General features: G+C 44.7%; 1 protein-coding gene across 11 annotated transcripts in view; it reads left to right on the top strand.

Moving 5' to 3' along the window:
* MAST2 (microtubule associated serine/threonine kinase 2) overlaps positions 1-26,585 on the top strand; it is a 208,477-nt gene that overhangs the window by 176,083 nt on the left and 5,809 nt on the right. For all 11 annotated transcript variants that reach the window (XM_038558183.1, XM_038558188.1, XM_038558184.1 and 8 more), the window contains 10 exons: positions 758-833; positions 12,455-12,664; positions 18,660-18,761; positions 19,801-19,933; positions 20,722-20,783; positions 21,053-21,138; positions 21,589-21,797; positions 22,810-22,948; positions 25,024-25,156; positions 25,941-26,106. In XM_038558183.1, coding sequence (XP_038414111.1) covers positions 758-833; positions 12,455-12,664; positions 18,660-18,761; positions 19,801-19,933; positions 20,722-20,783; positions 21,053-21,138; positions 21,589-21,797; positions 22,810-22,948; positions 25,024-25,156; positions 25,941-26,106 — 1,316 coding nt within the window. The remainder of the gene's footprint in view (positions 1-757; positions 834-12,454; positions 12,665-18,659; positions 18,762-19,800; positions 19,934-20,721; positions 20,784-21,052; positions 21,139-21,588; positions 21,798-22,809; positions 22,949-25,023; positions 25,157-25,940; positions 26,107-26,585) is intronic.

Here is a 26,585-nt window from a genome sequence, read left to right as displayed (position 1 = left end):
GATACATCAGGCAGACCATGGCCCATTCCAGGGAAGAAAGGCAGAGCAGGACAATTCTGAACCTAGCTCAGCTAGGGTAACACGTCAGGGGAACCAAACTGGCCAGGATCCAAATACCGATTTATTTGTGTGACTCAAACTTTGAAATCCTTTAAGAAGATGTAACTACATATGGGCCAAAGAGGAATATTTAGGTGACCCAGGCTAATAACTCACTGCAGGCTGGATTGGCCTCATTTATCCCCCAGGTCAGAGCCTAAGTTAGCCTCCTTGGCTGCAGCTTGTTTGGAAAAGGATATAGGTTTATACCGTTTTCCTTTGTTTTTTTGTTTGTTTGTTTTGGTGGTAGTTTTATTTGATTTGATTCCTAGAACCCCATGCTGGGGTATGCTCAACTCCACTGGCCAAAGCAAAGAAAGCCCAGAGAGCCCTGTTCTGGGGAGGTCATCCTAGGAAAGCCACCTAGGAGTAGACTCAGGAGTGGTTTCCTCCTTTTGGGCCTTTTCAGGCCCTGGCAGAGGTCTTTGTGAAAACCAGCCTTCTTATAGGAAGGTAACCTAGTTCCAGATGGCACCATTTTGAGTCAAACAAGGTGTCCTGGGAACTTCAGGAAAAAGGAAGACTCTAGAACTCAGCATGCATTAAGGTGTGTGGGTGTACTGCAGACAGTGGGAGGGCAAGGACTCTGGGAATGGTTATCTTTCTTCTTGAGAGATCCATGGCACTAAAATAACACAATTTTTTCTTTCTTATTTAGTCCTGGACGGTCCCCAGTTTCCTTTGACAGTGAAATAATAATGATGAATCATGTATACAAAGAAAGATTCCCCAAGGTAAGAATCCTGAGGATGGCTGCACCTGTGGGAAGACTGAGGGTGAGGGGATGGAGTGCTCTCTCCAGAGGTAGTTAAGAAGAGCAGGAAGGCACCAGGAGGAGAAGGGTATAAGCACAAGGCTTTCAGACTGCTAGAGATGAGGCAGGTAGCAGGGACTATGAGTTTGGGGCTCATATTTGCAGGGCTTCTATTTCTCTACTCCCTGGAGTGGTGTCTAGAAGGAAATGTTAGAAAGGTATTCCCCCATGTGTTGGTGGGGAAGGAAAGAACTGGGCACCTTGTTTCTAACCATGCACATCAAGTCCACAAGTCAGGGTCCTTGCAGAACAGGATTGGCTAGCAGAAAGCATGTTTATTCTATGCAGATTTCTGAAGCAGTGCCTCATTACCAGGCCTGGAGAGTGCACAGACCAGTGTGCTGGCTGGAGGAAGCAGGAAGGTGGGAGCCAGAGTTTTCAAGCAGGAGAATGCTGAGGAAAGCAGATTACTCTGCTGAGGTAGCTGGGAAGTAGTCTTCGCAGCTCTGCAGTTTGGCTAGAAACTGTTGTGTATGTGGAACCTGGGTGCTTGTTTTGCATTTGAATTTCTTTTTGAACACAGCATGCCTATACACTCCGACTCTCGCCTTCTCGTGACGGGCCCTGTTCTTGCAGAACATAGCCAGCTCTGTCAGAACCAGGGAACTGGCACAGGCTCCCTGTCCATGACAGCAAGGAGCATGGGGCTCTCAAGCCTCTTGTCTTCATCCTCTATCCAGACTTCCCTGGGTCTACCTATTCATCTGAGTCCAGAGGCTGCAGTGTGCAGTGGTTCCCTGCTCTTCTGAGAGTGTCCTTTTCCGAGACTCCAGTATAGTCTCCTGGACACGCATGGGTGGCTTAGGGAGATGGTATGAAGCTCTGTGCTTTTCCTCTTGACATACATAGTGAAGCATAGCAGTAAGGAAGGACATACATTCTAGAACCAGATTGAATGGGTTCAAATCTACTTCTACCATTTACTCACAATATGACCCTAGACAGATTATTTAACTCATCTGTAAATTGGGATAATAAGAGTATTTATCTCGTAGAAAGTTTGTGAAGATTAATGAATATTAAACTTTTCTAACTGTGCCCAGGACATAGTAATCACTCAGTAAGTATGAGCTGTGATTTCTCTGCTGCCCTGGGCCCCATGGTCTATGTTTTCTGGTCTTGGAGAAGGCTTTAGAGAGGAGGAGTGAGGAACAGGGGCAGAATGGACAGCTAGGGAATCATTTTGTTATGCTAAATCCTTTATAAGGAAGTTTAGGAATAGGGGGTGGAGTTAAAGGAGTCAGGGACCCTAAGTTTGTCTGGTCCCTTCGAATACAGCTAGATAGCTTCCATTCTGAGTACCTGTGAAAATCAGAGGTCTGAGAAAAGAAATGCTGCAACTCTGCAAGTAAAAAAAGTGAACACTTTTTGGAAGGTAGGAGGTATAGAGACTTGGATCTTGGGTGAGATACCTCAGGATATGATGGAGGGAGGGGAGCCTCCTTAAGGAGGGTACCAGTAAGTATTAAAAGCTGTCGAGTGAAAAATTCAAACTTTTAGGGGCGCCTGAGTGGCTCAGTGGTTGAGCGTCTGCCTTCGGCTCTGGTCGTGATGGAGTCCTGCATGGGGGTCCCCACGGGGAACCTTCTTCTCCTTCTGCCTATGTCTCTGCCTCTCTGTGTATCTCATGAATAAATAAATAAATAAATAAATAAATAAAATCATTAACAAAAAAATTAGAACTTTTAGAAGTCTGCGATGGTGGCGAATGTCCCAGGGTTAAAGGTGCTTGGGTGGCAAAGTGAGGCAGAAACCCAGGCTCCTCAGCATGGTCTCAGGATCCTCAGGATCATGAGAAGAACAGGGGTGCCTGAGTGTGGCAGAGTTCCCAGGCACAAGAGTGGGGAAAATGGCTGAAAACAGCAGGTCTAGGTGCTGCCTTTCTGCTCTGTGTTGCCATAAACTGTGAATCACTGTACCGTCATGTGACCACTTTTCTGGCAGGGGTCCAGCAAAAGGCAAAAGCATGGAGAGACCCCTTCCCTCCTCTGGGAGAAAGAGCATGGGTCCGCACCAGAGGTATCCATAAAATTTGGAGTTTTGAAACTCAGTCATGTGCCCGAGATAAAAACACTCGGGCACAGGCCAGGTGAACACAGAGTTTTGATGGAACCCCGCGAGACAAGAGTGAAGGACTGCTTTTCTGTGTGGGCTCACTGAAGCGGGGATATGAACTTTCAGCTCCAGGGCTAGAGATCAGTGCGCCACCATTTTCATCGCTCCTGTCAGTGCTGAAAGCCTTCAGGAAGCAAAGTAGTACCACATAGAAGAATCCAGAGCTACTTACACTGAGCCCTGCCTCCCTGTGCACTGGAGATGAATTTCCACTAGGGCAAGTACACCTGAGAATCAGTGCAATGGGCCCCTCCCCCAGAAGACTAGTATGAACAACTGGCTCACACTAAATTTACTGGTCATAAAGGGCTACAAAGCTCTTGGGGAAAACAATAAATAGCATCCATTGTTTTTTTATTCTTTAGTCTTTCAGTATTTTTTTTCAGTTATTATTTTTCAATTCTTTTTAAATTTTTATTTTTATATATACACTATATATATTTTTTGTTTCCTTAGTGTTTCTTATTTTATTTTGTGTCTCCTTTTTTCTTAAAATTTGGGAACTAGTTTCTTGTAACAACAGACCAAAACACACCCCAGATCTAATTTTTAAATTTGTTTTGTTCCTTGTTTGTTTTTTCTGTTATCATTATTGTTATTGTTATTTTTTCTCTTTTATTCTTTTCTGATGAAAATGATGAAATGGAGAAATTCACCCCAAAAGAAAGAACAGAAGGTAGTATTCACTGCCAGAGATTTAATCAATACAGGCATAAGTAAGATGTCTGAACTAGAATTTAAAACAATGATTATAAAGATACTAGCTGGGCTTGAAAAAAGCATAGAAGACACTATAGAATCCCTTACTGTAGAAATAAAATAGCTAAAATCTATTTGGGCCAAAATTAAAAATGCTAGTATCAAGATGCAGTCCCAAATGGAGGCTATAAAAATGAGAATGAGTGAGGTAGAACAGCATGTCAGTGATAGAGAAGATAAAATGATGGAAAATAAGGAAGCTGAAAAGAAGAGAGAAAGAAAATGACTGAATCACAAAGGGAGACTTAGAGAACTCAGCAAGTCCATGAAGCAGAATAATATCCAGATATTAAGGGTCCCATAAGATGACGGATGGGAGAGAGGGGCAGAAGGTTTTTTTGAACAAATTACAGCTGAGAACTTACTACTCTGGGGAAGGAAACAGGCATTCAAGTCCAGGAGGCACAGAGAACCACCCTCAAAATCAGTTAAAAGTAGGTCAACACTTTGACATATAATAGTGAAATTTTGCAAATTTCAAAAATGAAGAGAAAATCCTGAAAGTAGCTCAAGATAAGAGGTCCTTAACCTACAAGGGTAGACATATAAGGCTGGCAGCAGACCTATCCACAGAGACCTGGCAGATCAGAAAGAACTGCCTTGATATATCCAGCATGGTAAGTGGGGAAAATATGCAGCCAAGAATACTTTATCCAGTAAGGCTGTCATTCAGTTATGCTAGAAGAGATGAATAGCTTCCAGGACAATAAAAAACTAAAGAAATGTGTGAACACTAAATCAGCCCTGCAAGGAATATTAAAGTTGATCCTGTAAGCAAAGAGAGCACAAAAATAACAATAGACCAGAAGGGAATAGAAACAATTTATAGGAGCATTGACTTTATAGGTAATACAATGGCACTAAATTCATCTTTCAGTAACTACTCTGAATGTAAATGGACTAAATGCTCCAATCAAAATACATAAGATACCAGAATGGATTAAAAAACAAGATCCAGGATCCCTGGGTGGCTCAGTGGTTTAGTGCCTGCCTTTGGCCCAGGGCCTAATCCTGGAGTCCCGGGATCGAGTCCCACATCAGGCTCCTGCATGGAGCCTGCTTCTCCCTCTGCCTGTGTCTCTGCCCCGCCCCCCCCATGAATAAATAAGTAAAACATCTTTAAAAAAATAAAAAATAAATAAAAAAACAAGATCCATTGATATGCTGCTTACATTACAAGAGATTCATTTTAGACCCAAAGACATCTCCAGATTGAAAGTAAGGGGGTGGAGAACCATTTATCATGCCAGTGACATCAAAGGAAAGCTGGTGTAGCCATTTCATATCAGACAGATTAGATTTTATTTTATTTTATTTTTTTAAAGATTTTATTTATTTATTCATGATAGTCACACAGAAAGAGAGGCAGAGACATAGGCAGAGAGAGAAGCAGGCTCCATGCACCGGGAGCCCGATGTGGGATTCGATCCCGGGTCTCCAGGATCGCGCCCTGGGCCAAAGGCAGGCGCTAAACTGCTGCGCCACCCAGGGATCCCCAGATTAGATTTTAAACTGAAGACTGTGACAAGATGAAAAAGAGCACTATAGCACAACTAAAGGGTCTATCCAACAAGAAGATCTAACAATTGTAAATCTTTACGTACCTAACTTGGGAGCAGCCAATATACAAACCAATTAGTACCAAAATTAAAGAAACACATTGGTAATAATACAATAATAGTAGGGGACTTTAACACCCCACTCAGAGCAATGGATACATCATCTAAGCCGAAGATCAACAAGGAAACAAGGGCTTTGAATGACACCCTGTACCTGATAGACTTCATAGATATGTTCAGAGCATTTCACCCTAAAGCAGCAGAATACACATTCTTCTTGAGTGCACATGGAACATTCTCCAGAATACATCACAACCAGTGATGTATCAACCAGTATAAAAAGACTGAGGTTATACCATGCATATTTTCAGAACACAATGCTTTGCAACTTGAACTCAATCACATGAGGAAACTTGGAAGGAACTCGAATATTTCGAGGTTAAAGAGCATCCCACTAAAGAATGAATGGGTCAACCAGGAAATTAAAGAAGTTTTGAAAATGCATGGAAACAAATGAAAATGAAAACAACTGTTCAAAACCTTTGGGATGCAGCAAAGGCAGTTCTAAGAGGGAAGTAAATAGCAATACAAGCCTTTCTCAAGGAATTAGAAAAGTCTCAAATGCACAAGCTAACCTTATACCTAAAGAGCTGGAAAAAGAACAGCAAATAAAGCCTAAATCCAGCAGAAGATAAATAATAAAGATTAGAGCAGAAATCAATGAAGTAAAAACCAAAACAACCAGAACAGATGAGCGAAACTAGGAGCTAGTTCTCTGAAAGAGTTAATAAATAAACCTCTAGCCAGATTTATCAAAAAGAAAAGAAGGACTCAAATTCATGAATGAAAGAGGAGAGATCACAACCAACACCAAAGAAATACAAACAATTAGAATACTATGAGCAATTATATGCCAACAAATTAGGCAATCTGGAAGAAATGGATGCATTCCTAGAAACATAAACTACCAAAACTGAAATAGGAAGAAATAGAAAACCTGAACAGACCCACAACCAGCAAGGAAATTGAAATGGTCATTAAAAATCTCCCAATAAACAAGAGTTCAGGGCCAGATAGCCTCCCAGTGGAATTTTACCAAACATTTAAAGCAGAATTAATGTTTATTGTCCTGAAACTATTTCAAAAAATAGAAATGGAAAGGGGTGCCTGGTGGCTCAATTAATTAAGCATTTGCCTTTGGCTCAAGTCATGATCCTGGGGTCCTGAGATTGAGCCCCACATTGAGCTCCCTGCTCAGCAGGGATTCTTCTTCCTCTCCTCTGCTTGTTCTCTCTCTCTCTCTTTCTCCGCTCCCCACCCCCAGATAAATAAAGTAAAAAGAGAAATGGAAGGAAAACTTCCAAACTCTGTGAGGCCAGCATTACCTTGATCCCCAAACCAGAAAAAGACCCCACCAAAAAGAATTACAGACCAATAACCCTGGTGAAAGTGGATGCAAAAATTCTAACAGAGATACTAGCTACTGGGCTCCAAAAGTACATTAAAAAGATTATTTACCATAACCAAGTGGGATTTACTCCTAGGCTGCAAAGGGTGGTTCAACATTCACAAGACAACAGTGTGATAGAGAACATTAATAAAAGAAAGGACAAAAACCATGTGATTCTCTAAATAGATGTAAAAAAAAAAAAGCATTTGACAAAATGGAGTATCTTTTTTTAAAAAAAAAAAAAAAGATTTTATTCATGAGAGACACAGAGTGAGAGAGAGAGAGAGAGAGAGAGGCAGAGACACAGGCAAAGAGAGAAGCAGGCTCCATGCAGGGAGCCCTATGTGGGACTCAGTCCTGGGACTCCAGGATCAAACCCTGTGCTGAAAGCAGGCTCTAAACCACTGAGCCACCCAGGCATCCCCAGTATCCTTTCTTGATTAAAATTCACCACCACATAGGGATAGAGGGAACCCACCTCAATATCATAAAAGCCACATAGAGAAAACTCACAGCAAATATCATCTTCAGTGGGGAAAAACTGAAAGCTATTCCTCTAAGGTCATAAACATGACAGTGATGTCCACTCTCACCAGTTTTGTTCAACATAGTACTGGAAATCCTAGCCTTGGCAGTCAGACAACAACAAAAAATAAAAGTCATCCAAATCAGTTAAGAAGTCAAACTTTAACTCTTTGCAGACAACATGATGTTCTGTGTAGAAAACCCAAAAGACTCCACCAGAAATTTCCTAGAACTGATACAAGAATTCAGCAAAATCGCAGGATATAAAATCAATGCACAGAAATCAGTTGCATTTCTATACACTAACAGTTAAGCAGAAGAAAGAGAAATCAGGGAATTGATCCCATTTATAATTGCACCAAAAATCGTAAGATATCTAGGAATAAGCCTAATCAAAGAGGTAAATGGATCTTACTCTGAAAACTATAGAGCCACTTATGAAAAAAATTGAGGAAGACACAAAGAAATGGAAAAACATTGGATGCTCATAGATTGGAAGAACAAATGTTAAAATGTCTATGCTATCCAGAGCGATCTACACATTTATTGTAATCCCTATCAAAATACCATTGACCTTTTTCACAGAGCTGGAGCATATAGTCCTAAAATTTGTGTGGAACCAGAAAAGACCCCAAATAGCCAAAGTAATATTGAAAAAGAAAACCAAACCTGGAGGCATCACAAGTTGAGCTGTATTACAAAGCTGTAATCATCAAGACAGTATGGTACTGGCATAAAAAACAGACACATAGAGTAATGGAATAGGATAGAGAACCCAGAAATGGACCCTCAACTCTATGGCCGATTAACTAATCTTTGACAAAGCAGGAAAGAATATCCAATGGAAAAGATAGTCTCTACAACAAATGGTTTTAGGAAAATTGGACAGACCCATGCAGAAGAATGAAAATGGACCACTTTCTTATATCATACATGAAAATAGACTCAAAATGAATGAAAGACCTAAATGTGAGATAGGACTCCATCAAAATCCTAGAGGAGAACACAGGCAGCAACCTCTTTGACTTTGGCCACAGCAACTTCTTGCTAGACAGGTCTCCAAAGACAAGAAAAAAAAAAAAAAAAAGGAATATTGAACTATTGGAACTTTATCAAGACAAAAGGTTTCTGCAGAGCAAGAGAAACCGTCAGCAAAACTAAAAGGCAACCAACGGAATGAGAGAAGATACTTGCAAATGACATATCAGATAAAGGGCTAGTATCCAAGATCTATAAAGAATTTATCAAACTCAACACCTAAAAACCCAAAAAATCCAGTCAAGAAATGGGCAGAAGATATAAACAAACATTTCTCCACAGAAGATAGACAAATGGCCAACAGACACATGAAAAAATGCTCAACATCCCTTAGCACCAGTGAAATACAAATCAAAATCATAATGACATTCCACCTCACACCAGTCAGAATGGCTAAAATTAACAATTCAGGAAATGGCAGATGTTGGCAAGTTGTACAGAAAGGGGAACCCTCTTACACTGCTGGTGGGAATGCAAGCTGGTGCAGCTGCTCTGGAAAACAGTATGGAGGTTCCTTGAGAAGTTAAAAATTGAGCTACCCTACTACCCAGCAATTGTACTGCTAGGTATTTTACCCCAAAGATACAAATGTGGTGATCCCAGGATTTATAGCAGCAATGTCCACAATAGCCAAAGTATGGAGAGAACCCAGATATGCATCAGTGGATGAATGGATAAAGAAGACCTGATATTTCTATAAAGTGGAATATTACTCAGCCATCAAAAAGAATGGAAACTTGCCCTTTGCAATGAAATGGATGGAACTAGAGGGTATTATGTTAACCAAAATAAATCAGAGACAAATACCATAAGATTTACCCATGTGGAACTTAAGAAACAAAACAGATGAACATAGGGGAAGGGAAGGAAAAATAAGATGAAAATATAGAAGGAGGCAAGCCATAAGAGACACTGAATTCTAGGGAAGCAAACAGCATTGCTGGAGGAGGGGTGAGTGGGAAGAAGGGGTGACTGGGTGATTAAGGAGGTCAGGGCATTTGATGTAATGAGCAATGTGCAACTGATGAAACACTAAATTCTGCCCCTGAAACTAATAATACAATATATGTTAACTAAATTGAATTTAAATAAAGTTTATTTATCATAAATTATGATTAAATTAGGAGTGTGTAGTGTTTAAAATGCACCTCACATGTTTCTTCCTCCTCCTTATATTTATTAGGTGTTGTCATTCTAGCATTGCGTGTGTTTTGTATGCATGTCTCCATTCATGTAAAGATGCAGTGTTAGAGAAAATGTGTTAAGATTCCTTTCCTTCCACTCCCTCTCTCCTCCCCAAGCCTCTTTCTCTCTCCACACACTGTATACCTGTGTGCACATATGGTTTATATTTACAGTTCTAGGTAGTTTTCACCAAAAGCACTTTAACTACATGACTAATTGGCCACTGGGCAATTTTGCTGTAAAAGATAAGGTCCCAGAAAACAAATGAAGGATATTCATTAAAAGGGGCATAAGGAAACAAAGAAGAAAAAGAAAAACAAAATCAAAGGCTATTGCAAAATATAAAATATTTTAATACATTCAAAATGTATAGTGTAGATTCATGGCAATACAGCACAAATAACTGATTTTATTTTGTTCATTGTACCTAAGCACTTGTCTTCAAAGTCTTTTGGTCTTAGTATTATGCATTTTGGTTTTACCTGTAGATTCATCTTCTTGTTCAACATCACACTTTTTCTTTTTTTCACCAAAATTTCATCCTTCTTTAAAAGAAGTATCAGTTTCTAGAGGCGCCTTGGTGGCTTAGTTGGTTAAGGGTCTGCCTTCGGCTCAAGTCATGATCCCAGGGACCTGGGATCAAGCCCTGCAGCAGGCTTCCCTGCTCCGTGGGCAGTCTGCCTCTCCTTCTCTATCTGCCTTTCCCCCTGCTTATGCTTTCTTGTTCTCATTCACTCTCTCAAATAAATAAATAAAATATTCAAAAAAAGAAATGTCAGTTTCTCTATTAGAGTATGGTTTTGTGTGTGTGTGTGTTTTTAAAGATTTTATTTATTTATTCATGAGAGACACAGAGAGAGAGAGAGAGAGGCAGAGACACAGGCAGAAGGAGAAGCAGGCTCCATGCAGGGAGCCCCACGTGGTACTTGATCCCGGGACTCTAGGATCATGCCCTGGGCCGAAGGCAGGCACTAAACTGGAGGGGCCCCTGGGTGTCTTAGTCATCTGCCTTTGACTCAGGCCATGATCCCAGGGTCCTGGGATCAAGTCCCCTATCGGGCTCCCTGCTTGATGAGAAATCTGCTTCTCACACTCCCCCTGCTTGTTGCTTCTTTCTCTCTCTGTCAAATAAATAAAAACTTAAAAAAAATAAAACTTAAAAAAATATTTATTTGAGAGAGAGAGAGAAAGCACAAGCAGGGGTAGGGATGCAGAGGGAGAGAGAACGGGAATCCCAAGCCAACTCCAAGTCAAACATAGAGCTAGATGCGGTCTTAATTTCGACCTGAGCTTCAAAACCAAGAGTCCGACACTTAACTGACTGGGCCACCCAGGTGTCCCATAAGGATACATACTTATAACTGAGCTTTGTATTGTATTGTGAAAGCCTTCCATGCTCTTGTTTGTCCTTGGCATATTGTCACATGTCCATTTATAGACCTTCCAAATTTCTATAGGGCATATGGATTCAAAACTCTGAGCCACTGTATAAACTGTCATGAAGGCTAAGATTTATTTTTTTATTTTTATTTAAAATTTTTTTTTTTTTTTTTTTTTTTTTTTTATTTATGATAGTCACAGAGAGAGAGAGAGGCAGAGACACAGGCAGAGGGAGAAGCAGGCTCCATGCACTGGGAGCCTGATGTGGGATTCGATCCCGGGACTCCAGGATTGCGCCCTGGGCCAAAGGCAGGCGCCAAACCGCTGCGCCACCCAGGGATCCCCGAAGGCTAAGATTTAGATGATGAATGGGAATTCTGCATCATTGGAGAAATGAAACGAAACTGTCAAACAATGCTGTCAACCAGTTATTATTTTCTTTTACAGCAAAATTGCCTTATGGCCATTTAGTTGTGCAGTAAAAATGTTTGTGGCAAAAATGCTTATGGTGAAAATATCTGAAACACACACCCCTAAACCCAATTGGAAATCAGAAGTTGCCACCTGGTGGCAAAGCAAAGAAGACCAAGTCCTAAATAGGCAGCTAGGAACTTGTTGACTGGTGTAATTTATCACTTGGCCTAACTGTGCAGTTAGGTCCCCAAGAGGCTTCTGAGCCAGACTCCTGTTCTGCTCTGCTGAGGGTCCAGGTCCATGAGGAGGCAGGTTCACACCTTCAACAAACACTCTCTGAGCATCTGCTTAGTCTAGTTGGGCCCTAAGGTCAAGCAAGAAGATCCTGAGATAAATCAAATTCTCTCTGAATTGAAATTTGCAGAGAAGTCTTTAGAAAGCAGCAGTGTTCATACAGTAGGTTTATACAATCAGGAGGGCTAGTGGCAGGACAGAGGAAAGGAAACCCTAGTTGGTCTGGCAGATGATGTGGGAACTGAGATTAGAAGGAATGATAGGAGTTTGCCAGGCAGGCCTGGCAGGTGAACCCACAGGGAACAGCATAAACAGGTATGAAGCAACATGCTACAGGGGGAGAGCAGCAAACACTTCCAGGTCCTCAGAGCAAATGAGCATACCATCCAAGGATTGGGCGGCGGGGAGACAGATAAGGCCAGATGATAGAGGGCCCTGACTATACTGTTTATGTTTGTTTTAAAGATTTATTTATTTGCGAGAGAGAGCAGAGAGCACACGAGCAGGGGGAGGGGCAAAGGGAGAGGGAGAGAAGCAGACTCCCCACTGAGCAGAGAGCCCCATGCAGGGTTCGATCTCACAACCTGAGCCAAAACTAGGAGTTGAACACTTAACCCACTGAACCTCCTACGTGCCCCTTGACTATATTTAGACTTGACTTAAGGATGATCTTTTCATGTGTCCAGTTGTCAAGTTCCCCAAATGCAGCATCAGGAAACCAGGATCACAGAGCCTATCTTCAGGCTATTACTAGTCCAGGCTGAGCTTCCAACTGAGCTGGAACTAGAAGGGATATGTCACTTTTCCTGCTTATATTTGCAGGCTACCGCACAAATGGAAGAGCGTCTTGCAGAATTCATTTCCTCCAACACTCCAGATAGCGTGTTGCCCTTGGCAGATGGAACCTTGAGCTTTATTCATCATCAGGTGATTGAGATGGCCCGAGACTGCCTGGATAAATCTCGGAATCGTCTCATTACATCACACTACTTCTATGAACTTCAAGAGAATTTAGAGAAACTTATACAAGATGTGAGTATCCTTGTGCTGGAACTCTGGTAAATGCTCCATGAAGTGGTGGGTTATTTATTCCAAGCGAAGATAAAGGCATTAATGGTGTTTCCAATCTTTTCAGCCAGTTTGTCACCTCCTTGCTCATGCAGGACCCACCCCCTTCGGTTCCTCCTCAGTCCCCTGCATTATAATAGAAGCCTGCTTTTTTTCTGATTCCACTTATTCTACCTGAGGCTCCAACATTGGTAGTATTCATAAGTATCTAAGTTTATGACCCAAAGCCTAAAAGTGGCCTCAGTGACTGTGGTGGGTTCTCTTCTAGCTGGAAATACTGTTGTAAGCAGAACCTTCAGACTGGTTCTGCTCAGCCAAAGGAAAACAGACTGGGGCTTGCACTATACTTTTATCTGTTTGCTGACATTGTATTTATGTAATGAGAAGTTTGGTAGTAGGGATTTAGGTGTTTAGAGACCTGATCTTCCCCGTTGTGAAAAGTCTTCTCTGGGAGGCTAGAGATAAAGTAACCAAGAGATGCTCAAGACCAGAGTATACAGTGAGTACCTTTTTTTTTTTTTTTAAGATTTTTATTTATTTATGTTAAAGTGCACGCATGTGCGAGTGGCGGGGGAGGAGCAGAGGGAGAGGGAAGGAGAAAGAATCTCAAGCAGACTCTGTTCTTACTGTGAGCCTGACGTAAGCCTGACTCAATCCCATGACCCCAAGATCATGACCTGAGCCAAATCCAAGAGTCAGATGCTCAACCAACTGAGCCACCCAGGTGAGTGAGTTCCCAAGCACTGCTTCCTGTTCCAGGGTTTGCTTTCCTGTTAGCCTCTACGCTAAGGTGGTCAGTTGCCTTCCCACTCAAATCACATGGTATAATACAGTTGCCCTGTATTATACCATAAGTATAGTGGGGAGGACATGTATGCCTTCAAGCACTAGAGTGTTTCCTAATCTAGACCCCTATTACCTCCAGACATGTGACCTTGCTCTGGTGTAGTACCAACTGAGCTGAGAACCCAGAGCTAATGATCAAATAGGACTTCAGTGTGTGAGTCTGGAAATTAGGAGCAGGGAGTTGTTTTGTTTTTAATTAGGAAACAGTTGAATCTAGGGAAAGATGACTAAAGATGACCATGATCATTGCTGTCAAATATTGGAAGATTTCTCATACATAATAGGTGGCAGATGTGTGCCCTTTACTCTCAAAGGCCTGTTAACCAAGTGGGCAAGAGTTACAGTGAGGAAAGTTTTGATTTAATAGATGAAAAAGTGCTTCCTCGTACAAATTTTTTTTTCTGATTTTAGGAGAAATACTTAAATTTGAACATTGTAGAAGTATGATTTTAGCAAACTAAATTCTCATGCAAATCCCTAGCAACTCTTTGTTCGAGAATAACTTTCTAACAGTGGCTAGGAATCTGGGATTGTGGCATCAGGTAAAGAATCAAGGTGGAGTGATTTCCTAGTTTGCCCCTTTATCTAAAATGACCTTCTGAAATGCTAAAGTCAGCATTTGCCCAAAACCTTCAGGCAATTTCCTGACTCATGGCCCTCTGGGAGCCGGCTATTTGGTGCAATCAGAACACTGAATATGGAGTCAGTGCATTCATCTGTTCCCTAATTTGCTAGGCCCTGGGGATGCAGAAAAATCTTCATTGCAGGTTTCAGCTCAAGAACTTCACTGTTGGGTAGCCCTGGTGGCGCAGAGGTTTAGCGCCGCCTGCAGCCCGGGGTGTGATCCTGGAGACCCGGGATCGAGTCCCACATCGGGCTTCCTGCATGGAGCCTGCTTCTCCCTCTGCCTGTGTCTCTGCCTCTCTCGCTCTCTCTGAATGAATAAATAAATAAATCTTAAAAAAAAAAAAAAAAAAGAACCTCACTGTTGAATGGGGTTCAGACCCATCAACAAGTGAAAGGAACAGCTATCATCTATTAAGTGTCCTGTGTACCAGACGCTACACTGAGTCCTCTGCATGAATTATCTCACTTTTGTGTATTAAAGTGATTGTGATTGATGAGCACTGAATAATAGAGGTCTGTTCTGAGGACAGAGAATATACTAACTCTTCATGGAGGGTTCGGGAAAAGTTGAGTCTTGACGAGTAGGTAGGAGTTCACCAGACCTAGGAAACAGTTTTTTGTTCTTTTTTCTTTTTTTTTTTTTTTTTCTGTGAAATTTATTGTTTCCACGTTAAAAAGTTTTTTGAGGGGAAGTATTTTCTTTTTTAACCACATAATGCCCAAAGTAGACCACCATTGTAAGTCATTAACATGTGAATTTTGAATAAGCAAAAGCTACAAAGCCCAAGCTATATACAGATATCTTAGGCATGTTTACAGACCTGTGTGCAACAAAACAAATGTAAACAGTAAATGTATCATGAGAACAATAAAGGATACACAGTGACAACCACTTATGGTCAGTTTGCCCACCAGGAGCTGGCACTAGCCAGCCCTGGAATCAGGCCACTCGGAGAGGTATAAAGGAACTTGGTACATTCCAGGAATTGCAGAGACTAGTTTGGCAGGAATAGGTGAAGGATGCCTGCAGGGGGGGAAAGTTAGTAGATGAATTTGAAAAGTTAGAGCAGGAGGGCAAAGGCTGAAGTGTCTGAGGAGCTTAGATCTTATCATGAAGGCAGTGGGGAAATTGAGTGGTTTTTTTTTAAGATTTTATTTATTTATTATTGAGAGACAGAGACAGAGAGAAAGAGGCAGAGACATAGGCAGGGAGGAGCAGGCTCCATGCGGGGAGCCTGACTTGGGACTCGATCCCGGGCCTCCAGGATCACGCCCTGGGCCCAAGGCAGGCACTAAACCGCTCAGCCACCCGGGCTGCCCTATTGAGTGGTTTTAATTTGGAAAATGACATGGTGAGATTTACATTTAAAATAAAACCACTATAGGTGCACCTGGGTGGCTCAGTTGGTTAAGCAGCTGCCTTTGGCTCAGGTCATGATCCCAGGGTCCTGGGATTGAGCCCCCGCAAGGGGCTCCCTGCTCAGTGGGGAGTCTGCTTCTTCCTCTCCCTCTGCCCTCCCCCTCTGCTTATGTTCTCTGTCAAATAAATGAATAAAATATTTTAATAAAGTCACTATCATTTATAGAGCACTGAGTGCATACTAGACAATACATGATCTCATTTAATTTATCTAATCTTCACAACAACCCACTGTAAGTAAGGTACTGTTATTCTCTAAATCTATAGATGAGGAAACCAAAGCTTTAATAGAGGTTAGGTTTGGGACACCTGGGTGGCTCAGTGGTTAAATGTCTGCCTGCAGCTCAGGGCATGATCCCAGGGTCCTGGGATTGAGTTCCACATCGGGTTCCCCCCAGGGAGCCTGCTTCTCCCTCTGCCTGTGTCTCTGCCTCTCTCTCTCAGCGTCTCCCATGAATAAATAAAATCTTAAAAAAAAGAGGTTAGGTTAGCCCAAGGTAACCCATTTTTTGGTAGCAGAGCTAGAACCCAAACCCAGGTTTGTCTTATTCTAGAGCCTAAGATCTTGTTTTCAAACACTTAATCAACAAACATTGATGTGAGTTATGTAAGAGACACTATGCTAGTCTTGGTGCATAAGGGATAAAAAAGACACGATCTCTCTGTTTACAAGGCTCTACAGTGTAGCTGTAGAAACGGGCAACTAATTATAAAACAACTTGTGGTACCCTGTGGTATGAGCAAACAGAACATAGGAAAGGGAGCAGTTACTTCCTGTTCTCATGGGTTTGAGGGGGGTACAGGCAGAGGACTTAGATGATAGTCCACAGAGTTGATGTTAGGGCTGAATCTTTGAAGAATAAATGAGTTTTCATCAAGTGCCCAGCCTCTCTCTTCATTTCATAACCAGTTTTTTTTAGGTAGTCCTTATTTGCTATTTTTCTTTCCTAACAACCTGTTTACTGCTCAGCCTTCTGCCTTCTACTTTCCCTTCCCACCATCCCACTAAAACTGTTTCAGGCAAAAGTCACCAAGGAACAAACTGACCAATTGCCAAAGAGGTCCCGTGCTCTCTTCCCATCCTGATCTGTCTTCACAGCTCTATACCATGAATCCCTCTTCTGGACCTTTCTCCCTGTTTGGGGTCATGACACTGATCTCTCAAGTCTTACAGTCTTGCTGCCCCTTCACAAGTTCTTTCTCTGCCCATCTCTTGAATGCTGGTGTTCAAGCTGCTTTAGGGAGCACCTCGCTGGCTCAGTTGGAAGAGTATACAACTCTTGATCTCAGGGTTGTGAGTTTGAGCCCCATGTTAGGTAATAGAGATTAACCCCCCCCAAAAAAAAAAAATAAACCCACTTTATTTTTTTAAAAAGATTTATTTATTTATTTATGATAGACATAGAGAGAGAGAGAGAGGCAGAGACACAGGAGGAGAGAGAAGCAGGCTCCATGCCAGGAGCCTGACGTGGGACTCGATCCCTGGACTCTAGGATCGCGCCCTGGGCCAAAGGCAGGCGCTAAACTGCTGAGCCACCCAGAGATCCCTAAACCCACTTTAAAGAAAAATAAATAAAAGTACTAAATGCTGGTGTCCCACAGGGCACCACTCTGTGCGTCGGTTCTCCTCTTCTGCCTTCCTTCACACTCTCCCTGGCAGCTTCATCTCCGTGTCTTCCATTGTCATCCACACACTGAGGACACCCTCCTGGCCTTGTCCTCCTTGTTCTTAGCTCCAGATCCGTGTTGCGGGCTGCTTCACAAAAACTCCTCCGCTTTTCCCAGATTGGTTAGTATTCTTTGGTTGCAAATAATAGAAAACCCACTCAGGAGTAGTATAAGCAGGAAGGGGAAGCTCATTATAATGATGAAAGGGTGGGTCTTAGAGAATTGAAGGCAGGACTGCAGCCTGGCCCTAAGGAACCGCAACCAGAAACCAGAAGCTGTGGAAAGCTCGGGAAGTGGTCGTTCTCCTCTCATGCCTTTCTGTTCTGTGCTGCTTTAGCTCAATCCCTTTGGTAGACGTGACCGGCCCTTTTCACCCGCCAGGAGATTGTATGGTTCGGTCACACAGATAGTAACAGTCTTTCCATCCATTTTTAAAGTCCTAGGAGAGTCATCCACACGGGTGAGCTGTTGGAGGTGGGATGGAAGGGACAGCCACACAATACAAATGTAGCTCCTAGACGTCAGAGCAGTTTCCATAAAAAAGATAAAGTCTCCCGGGCTGAGTGAATACCCAAGAAAGTATCTAGTATAGGTACCTCAAACTCTGCAAGTCCTCTCCACCTACCTTACCTGAACTACTTACATTCTTGTATTTATTTCATTTGTGGGTTCACCGAAATCTCCCTAAAATCGTAGTTGCAGTACCCTTCTCTTGCTGCTTCCAACCCTCAGGTCTGCTCTATCTACATTGTAAATAGCCCCAAGCAAGTCCTCTCCACCTACCTTACCTGAACTACTTACATTCTTGTATTTATTTCATTTGTGGGTTCACCGAAATCTCCCTAAAATCGTAGTTGCAGTACCCTTCTCTTGCTGCTTCCAACCCTCAGGTCTGCTCTATCTACATTGTAAATAGCCCCAAGCTGTTCCTCTCCATTCCTCCTGCCTTGATTTATGCCTTTTTCATGCACATTAACTGCAGTAGCCTGTTAATGGATTTTCCTGCTTTAGGCTTATGCTCTTTAGTGCACTGTCCACACTACAGCCAGAGTGATCTTTCTAAAATACCTATCTGGTCGCCTCACTCCTGCTTTGAAGTCTTTCTATTCCTGACATTCTGCCTGGGGTGGGAAGTGAACAGTGAACGCTCCATTGAGAGTTGCCTCTTGAACTGGGGTCTAGTTGGAGAAACAGGTAAAGCCACATGTGTCTGTGACATTCCCTAGTATCATAGAGTCCTAAAGCTCCCTCTCACAGCGCACTGGCCTTCTCCTTTTCAAAAGTCTCTGTACCACCCAATTGTTTCTCCCTAGAGCCAGCTCTGCCCAGCCCAGTCCTGCATTAGCCCAACCACACTGTGCCAGGGGATTACTTAACCAACCTTTGTCTTCTCTACAGGCTCATGAGCGCTCAGAGAGTTCAGAAGTAGCTTTTGTGATGCAGCTGGTGAAGAAGCTGATGATTGTCATCGCCCGCCCAGCTCGACTCCTGGAATGCTTGGTGAGTGGGCTCCTAGGAGGGTCGGGAGGGGGTGGGCACATAGGGGAAGTCTCCTGCTAACAGCAAAACTGGTAGCACCACTGTCATTTCTGCTGCTGAAGTCCTTACCTGACTATGATATGCCAGCATGGGGGCCCAGACAAGCTCCTGTGAGGAAAATGGCTGGTCCTGAGGGGTAGCAGCCTGGCCCTCTCACACCGAGCAGGGCCCAGGAGAGTGGAGGTCTGGGTGGTCAGGAGCACAGGCCAGGTCGGTCAGCACAAGTCGAGTGCTTCACTTTGTCATGAGGGAGCACCTTATTGAGCACCTACTTCATACCAGTCACTGGGGGGGACACAGACATGAACAAAGCAGAGTGTCTGATCCTAAGGTGCTCCCTCTGCAGTGGAGTTAGTCTTGTAGTGCCTCGTATAGGAGGCATGGAGACCTAGAAATAATAATTATGGTCCTGCAAACAGTGTTGCCACTGAGGTGAGTCCAGGGTGCAAGAGAACAAGTCAGTGCCTCTCTGTGGGCCTTGATTTCCTCACTGAGGTCATAGAAGTGTTAGCAGGGGTTAGCCCAGGCTGTGGCACTTAGTAGGTGCCCAGTGACTGGAACCCTCATGTTTCTGTGCTCCGGATAGATAAAGAGTGCTGTGCTGTCCACATGGCTCTCCAGCCCCTAGCACATGGGGGGTGCTTCGTAAACATCTGAAGGCAGGAATGCGTGTACGTGTGCGCTTATGTGTGACAATACCATCTGGTTCGCAGGAGACTCTGGATCAGATGAATAGGTTGAGCCATCTTGAAACCAAAAAGTCTGGTTCTTATTGTCAGGAAGACAGCCTATGCTTAGGAGGTCTGATCTGGAGCTGACCTGGAAGACAACTTTGTCCCTATTCTTAAGATCCCCGATTCATGATGTTTCTGGGTGCTCGGTGGCAAGTGTCCCATCATAAAGAAAAAGTCTTGTTCATCCTCCTGGGTATGTGCTGTGAAAATCAAAGAGGCGTTCACTTGTAGCCCTCACCACTCACTGTCTCCCTTTCCTGGCACAGGAGTTTGACCCGGAAGAGTTCTACCACCTGTTGGAAGCAGCCGAGGGCCATGCCAAAGAGGGACAAGGGATTAAATGTGACATTCCCCGCTACATCGTTAGTCAGCTGGGCCTCACACGGGATCCACTGGAGGGTGAGCATGCTCCCTGGTGGCTACAGACACACCGTAGCCAACAAGCTCTAACCACGGGAAGGCCACTAGAAGAAGAGGCTTAGACTGGACATGGACACGATCAGAGGCCTCAGGGCCATCTAAAGAACCCAGTGTTCTCTGTCACAGTGTAGCCCCTCCTTCACATTCGTTCACATCCGCCTGGTGTGACCCAACCTGAACTGCCATGGGCCCAGCTGGAGCCTAATGTCAGAAGAGGTCAACAGCAAAGGACTACAATTACATTTTCAAAAATGATCACCTCCTCTGCCTTTTTACCTCCTTTTGGGCCCCCTTACCAGCCTTCCTGTGACTCTGGTGTGGTCCTGACCCAGGGCTTCAGCAGATATCTCCATTCACACTATGCCCCTGTGGAGCGTGGGCTTCTAAGTCACTGGTCTCTAGTCATCCTGCTCCTGCTTCCCTGCTTCCCAACCTCAACGGTGAAGCAGGATGGGGACCAGTAGCCCAACCTTGGGCCCTGTTTTCCAGGAATTGTCCTAAATTTGAGGGAAGCTTTTTAGAATTTGCCAGACCTTGTGAATGGCACTGGACTTCTAGAGATAGGAGTGGCAATGTAATTTGGGAAACAAGTCCAAAAGCTGTGACTCCTCTGAGGATAGAGCCACAGGACTGTACCTGCACCCCAGACTGATGCGGGAAATATTAATGCCTGCCTTGCATGCACCTGTCATGTGATGTGAGTGGACTGCTGAGATGCCTGACATTGCTGCACACACCTTTCTCTTCTGCCCTTGCTTTATTTCTAGAAATGGCCCAGTTGAGCAGCTATGACAGTCCTGACACTCCAGAGACAGATGATTCGGTTGAGGTAAAGACCTTGAGCTTCTGCCCCAATCCTGGAGGCTGGGCCCTATGAACCAAAGGACCACGAGTCCTATTTGAGAGGATGTGTGAAGGTGGAGGGGAGGTATGGATGGTAGCACCTACTATCTCAGAAGCCATTCAGCTCCTGCATTGGGAAGAATGGGTGGGGGCTGCAGCAGGACTAGGCGCTGACCCGATGCTGGGGCTCTGGCTTCCCCAGCACGTGGGCTCTAAGAAGCACGCTTGCCTCTTGCCTTTGCTCTTGTCTTCCAGGGCCGTGGGGCATCTGTGACATCTAAAAGGACGCCCTCTGAGGAGGACTTCGAAACTATTAAACTCATCAGCAATGGCGCCTATGGGTAAAGGCAGGGCTTGGGGTGTGGCCAGGATTGGAGCTAGGTCAGCCCTTGGGCTCTTCCTTCTAGAAGTGTAGGATACCTGATCCTCTGGGCAGCACATGCTCAGGATAGACCCTCTCCGACCTCAGAGCCTCCTGGAGAGAGACAGGAGTTCAGTCCTCTGACATCTGAGCATTGTTCCTTTCTTGACAAGGCCCCCACTCCTCTTGGTAGCACTCCTCCTCTTCCTGAGCTCTGGGGGAGAACTGAACTGTGTCCTCAGGATTAGTGTGTTGGGAAATTGAAGAGCTCTGTGGGCAGGGGCCCAGATCCTTCTCATCGATAAGCACACGCCTGTTCCTTTGGTCTGCGCATTTATAGGGTGTGATTAGACACCCCAGCTCTGGGTGGTGGGGAGCACAGCCCAGTTGCTGAGGGTCCATGGGAGATGGGATGGACTGTGTTTCCCAGGGCTGTATTCCTGGTGCGGCATAAGTCCACCCGGCAGCGCTTTGCCATGAAGAAGGTCAACAAGCAGAACTTGATCCTTCGGAACCAGATCCAGCAGGCCTTTGTGGAGCGTGACATATTGACCTTTGCTGAGAACCCCTTTGTGGTCAGCATGTTCTGCTCCTTTGAGACCAAGCGCCACCTGTGCATGGTGATGGAGTATGTTGAAGGTACTGTGGGAAAGGTGGCCTGGCAGGGAGACCAAGGCACAATGTGAGGCTTAGCCCTAAGCTGTGACCAACAGCTTTGTATAGGAGTAAAGTTTCAGGGCCCAGCTTCCCAATCTCTCTTTGGCATTGGTTTCTGCCTTAGGATCTCAGAGACCATTTGACCACAGTGGGCACAAGGCTCCCTGCCCCTCACAGGGAGAGGCTTCTGGAATAGTAGCTGCCATGAGGCTGCCCATGTCAGGTGCAAAGACAGGCTTTCTGGGACAAGATGTATCAGCCCAACAGCTGTAGAATCCTGCATCCCAAAGCCTGGATGGTCTCTACTGCTGGGGCCAGGCAGGAACAAAGGAGATAGCAGGCCACACAAGCCCAGGGTTGCATGCTGGGAGGACTGCAAATGGACCCTCAGAAAAAAGAAATGCCATTTCCCTGACCGATGGCTTGTGAAGGGGACGCCCCTTAAGGCCACACAGAAGCTCTGGGGATGGAGTAGAAGAGCATAGTGGGGCATCTGGGGAGAGATGGCAGCTGCGTACAGCTTCCAAAGACACTTTGCTTAAGTCTTGAAGTTGAAACTGAACAACACTCTCCTTTTAATTCAGAGAGTACGTGCTGGGAGTTCACAAGGTTACCTTGTTCAAAAACCAAAGGCTAGTCAACAGGAAGGACATAAGTGGACAAAATGCTGAAGTCTCAGTCAGATGTGTTCATTGTATACAGGACTTCCACCCTAAAATAACTTTGCTCTACCCTTGCAAGTCCCCTGGAGGACAGATTCCTACCCTCTGGCCTGAACAGTGGCCTTGACAGCCATTGGCAGATTCACCTCCTGCCGACTCCTCTCCACACTCTGTCTGCACCCAGACCAGCAGCATAAGAGCTAGATTCCCAGTCTCTAGCACTGGGGTGTTCCATGAGGCTCTCTCTTCTAGGGCCTCGGAGACTATAAGCCTGAGACAATCCTGAGTAGGGAACTCGATCCTTCCTTCATACTGTTCTGGGCTTGTTACAGGAGGAGACTGTGCCACTCTATTGAAGAACATTGGGGCCCTGCCCGTGGACATGGTGCGTCTGTACTTTGCGGAAACCGTGTTAGCCCTGGAATACTTACACAACTACGGCATCGTGCACCGTGACCTCAAGCCTGACAAGTACGCCCCCTCTCTGGGTCCCTTGTCCAAGGTTTCCCTCTTGGGTCTCTATAGATAAATGGGGGCAGACATAGCATGTTTGGATTTATCCCAGAATGGCTGCCAGAAAACAGTGCTCATGTGGGTCTCTATCTAGGCTTACTACTCGAGCCCCTGACCATCCCAAATGCAAAGACCATTGCTAGCCATTCTGGCAGTGGCATCATAAGACCTGTAAGAGTCATGTAAGAGTCACTAAGGAGCTCATCTAAGGGAACAAAGGAGGAACAGAAGAATCGGCATCTAGGAGATGGCCGAGCAAGTGTTCTGACATTTACTGACCTCTCTGGGCCAAGTGCTATAATCTGGGTTGTTTGTCTTTTTAAAAAAAAAGATTTATTTATTCATGAGAGACACAGAGAGAAGGCGGAGACACAGGCAGAGGGAGAAGCAGGCTCCCCTCAGGGAACCCGATGTGGAACTCGATCCCAGATCCTGGGATCACACCCTGAGCCAGAGGCAGATGCTCAACCACTGAACCACCCAGGCGTCCGTATAATCTGGGTTGTAAAATAATCCCTGACCTATAGAACTTTAGTATGGGAAACAGAAATATCTGCATATAGGCTACTTCTCAGAGGGCATTGGTCAGATGGGAAAAGATGAGAGGAGCTTTCTAAAGCCAGGAAGCAGGATTTGCAAAAGGTGCACAAGTATCCGAGAATGTGATCCAGGAACTACAGTACAGTATGCGGAGACTGAGATTGTTAATTGGTCAGAGTAGTAAGAGGTAAGGCTAGAGAGAGAGGCAGGGATTGGGTTATCAAGAGTCATTTTGTAAAGTAAGTTTTATTTTTATTTATTTATTTTTTAAAGTGGGTTTTATTTTAAAGGGTCCTAGCAAGTCTTCAGAGGGCCTGTTAGCCAAAGGTATGTGATAGAATGGCACACTCAGATTGTGGTTTAAGTTTAGAAACAGCACTCTGCCAGCAGGAAAATGGTGAGGCTGTTGCAGTAGACCAAGCCCAAACCAACCGTGCCTGCAGGATGCGAAAGAGAGGGGATATTGTTAGGAAGTAGAAAGGAAACCAACAGGTAGGGGTGAGGTAGGAGAGAAGGGAGCAGGAGTGGGGGATATCTTCCAGATTCCCCGTCAGGACTAGTGCATGGGGATAAGCCTCTGTTGTGGAAAATGGCTTTGACACTAGACAGACCGGAGTTCAGATGACCACTTGTTAATTCCTTGAGCTTGGATCCATTAATCAAACCTGAGAGCCTCCTGTTCCTTGCCTTTAAAATGGGATAATAGTTCCTATTTTGTTGTGTTAGTTACTCTGTTTTAAGACGTTTCAGGAGCCAGAATATCTTTATAAATAATCAATAAAGTACTTTTCACAGAGCTCAGAGATAAAGGTCATTTTCTGTGGAGAGGACCAGTTAGGTATGACTCTGTTTGGAAGGGTTGAGTTCACGGTGCTTGTAAGACATCTGGGCCGTTAGTGGGCACAGAGCTCATAAAAGAAGTCAGATGCTGTTTGGGAATCCTAGAATAAAGGGGCAGTCGGGTGAAGCCCTTGTCATGAAATGAAATGACTCGGGGTGAATATGTGACAGGAGAAGAAAGAGACCATTTTCTATGAGATCCTCTCTCAGTTTCTCCCAGCCAACCCTTCTAGAAAACCACCTGTGGATATAGAACAAGATTATGGGCCCCTCTCCCCTCACCCTGAGCTGGGTACTGTAGACACCCAGGGAGGAGAGGGGCCTACGTGTGGCTGCAGCCTTGGAATGAGCCTGATTGCTCTGTGGACAAAGTGTCCCCAGCTGGCTGGTCCCTGTTCCCAGTCCAGAATACAGCTGAGGGTAGTAAACATTGATGAGTTGGGGGAATGGGCAAAAGGCAGGCTGGCTGTTCATGCAGAATGTAGTCCTCACGAAGCCAGAGATATTTTTTCTTTCATAGCTGCCTGTCTCCCTTCTGAAGCTACCCTGTTATGCCCTACGGGAGCCTGTAGAAGGCTGAGTGGCACAATTTGACATATGCTAAAATCAGTACTCCAGGAAATAACCCCATACTTGTGTGTCTGATTTACCAGCCTCCTGATTACATCCATGGGGCACATCAAGCTTACTGACTTTGGCCTTTCTAAAATTGGCCTCATGAGCCTGACCACAAACTTGTACGAGGGCCACATTGAAAAGGATGCCCGGGAGTTCCTGGACAAGCAGGTGAGGAAGGATGGTTGAGACCTTGGGGGTTGAGTTTCAGACTTGAGAATAAGGGTGAGGAGCCACATGCTTATTACCCTGTAGCTAGATGTTAAGATGGGAATTCCTATCTTTTCCACCTTTTGGTTCCAAGGAGGCACTGAGATAGGTAGGACGTTTGGTAAATGGGGTGGGCCACAAGAATCATATGGATATAAATCCAAAATCATCTCCTTCCTCAGGGTTTGGGGAAAATAGGTCATATAACCATTGTTACTCTCAGAGACTAACAAGAGATTAGTCCTGAACCTCCTGGCCTCAGGCAGGGGCAAGGCTCTTCTGAAGCCTGTTGTTCTTAGAACACAGCTCCAAGTTTCCACTGGGTTGTGGCCAAGCTTCCTGAGAGTAGCCTCTGGATGTTCCCTGATTTGACAGTTCAGTTGGTGACTGTTTGCAAGTCCCTGTCATAGTCATGTGACTGTAGGATCTGTCCTTTGAGAGACTGGAAGGCAGAGGCCAGGTGTGGGAACTTTATGCCACAAAGAGATGTTGAGGGCTCAGGGAGTGGTTGTTCCAGGATAGAATTACATGTTTTGGTTCATTAGAAAGTACATAAACTCCCCCCAACCAACAGTTCCAACTCTGATACCATGGGTTCCTATTGATCTTGTTCTTTAACCAAAGTAAGCTGAGTCTTCATTCAGAGACTTTTCTTCTCCAGAGGTGGGAATATCCCCACCCCTTCGGCTGTCACGCCAGTGTGCTGCCTCAGTATGCTGAGCCAGCCTGGCTTCTCTTTGCCCAGGTATGCGGGACCCCGGAGTACATTGCACCTGAGGTGATCCTGCGTCAGGGCTATGGGAAGCCAGTGGACTGGTGGGCCATGGGCATAATCCTGTATGAGTTCCTGGTGGGTTGCGTCCCTTTCTTTGGAGATACTCCGGAAGAGCTCTTTGGGCAAGTGATCAGTGGTAGGTATCATCACCCTGGCACACTGGGGAGACAGAGTCTGGATCCACAAATATGATTTATACATGCACCTCTGAGGCTTATGAGTTCTTATTCTGAATTGTGTATGCTTGCCCCTTAGATGTGTGCATGTGTATGTACAAGTGTACTCTGTCACCTGGGGCTTGTTCTGTTTGTGTTCATGTCTCTCCCATATGGACATGAGTGTGCCTGTGGTGTGTGTGTGTGTGTGTGTGGCCTATGAGTATACGTTTGTGGTTGTGTGAGGGTACTAGTGTCTAAAGCGTAAAGCCAGGCTAAGCTAGAGCTTCAGGACAGGGGAAGGCCTGGATCCCAGGGCTGCCCATGGGGGAGGGTGTGTAGGAGGTCAGGACTCTATAGAACTTAAGGAGTTGGTCCCAGGCAAGGCTTTCAGGGGCTCTAGGGCCCTCTAGGCCTCTCTCCCCATATCTTATCCTGGGACCCTCCTCTTTATCTCCCC

Source organism: Canis lupus, chromosome 15 (genome assembly GCF_011100685.1).
Source record: "Canis lupus familiaris isolate Mischka breed German Shepherd chromosome 15, alternate assembly UU_Cfam_GSD_1.0, whole genome shotgun sequence".
NCBI classification, from domain to species: Eukaryota; Metazoa; Chordata; class Mammalia; order Carnivora; family Canidae; genus Canis; species Canis lupus.
The sequence above is the reverse complement of the archived record's forward strand: the minus strand, read 5'-3'. Positions and strand labels throughout refer to the sequence as shown.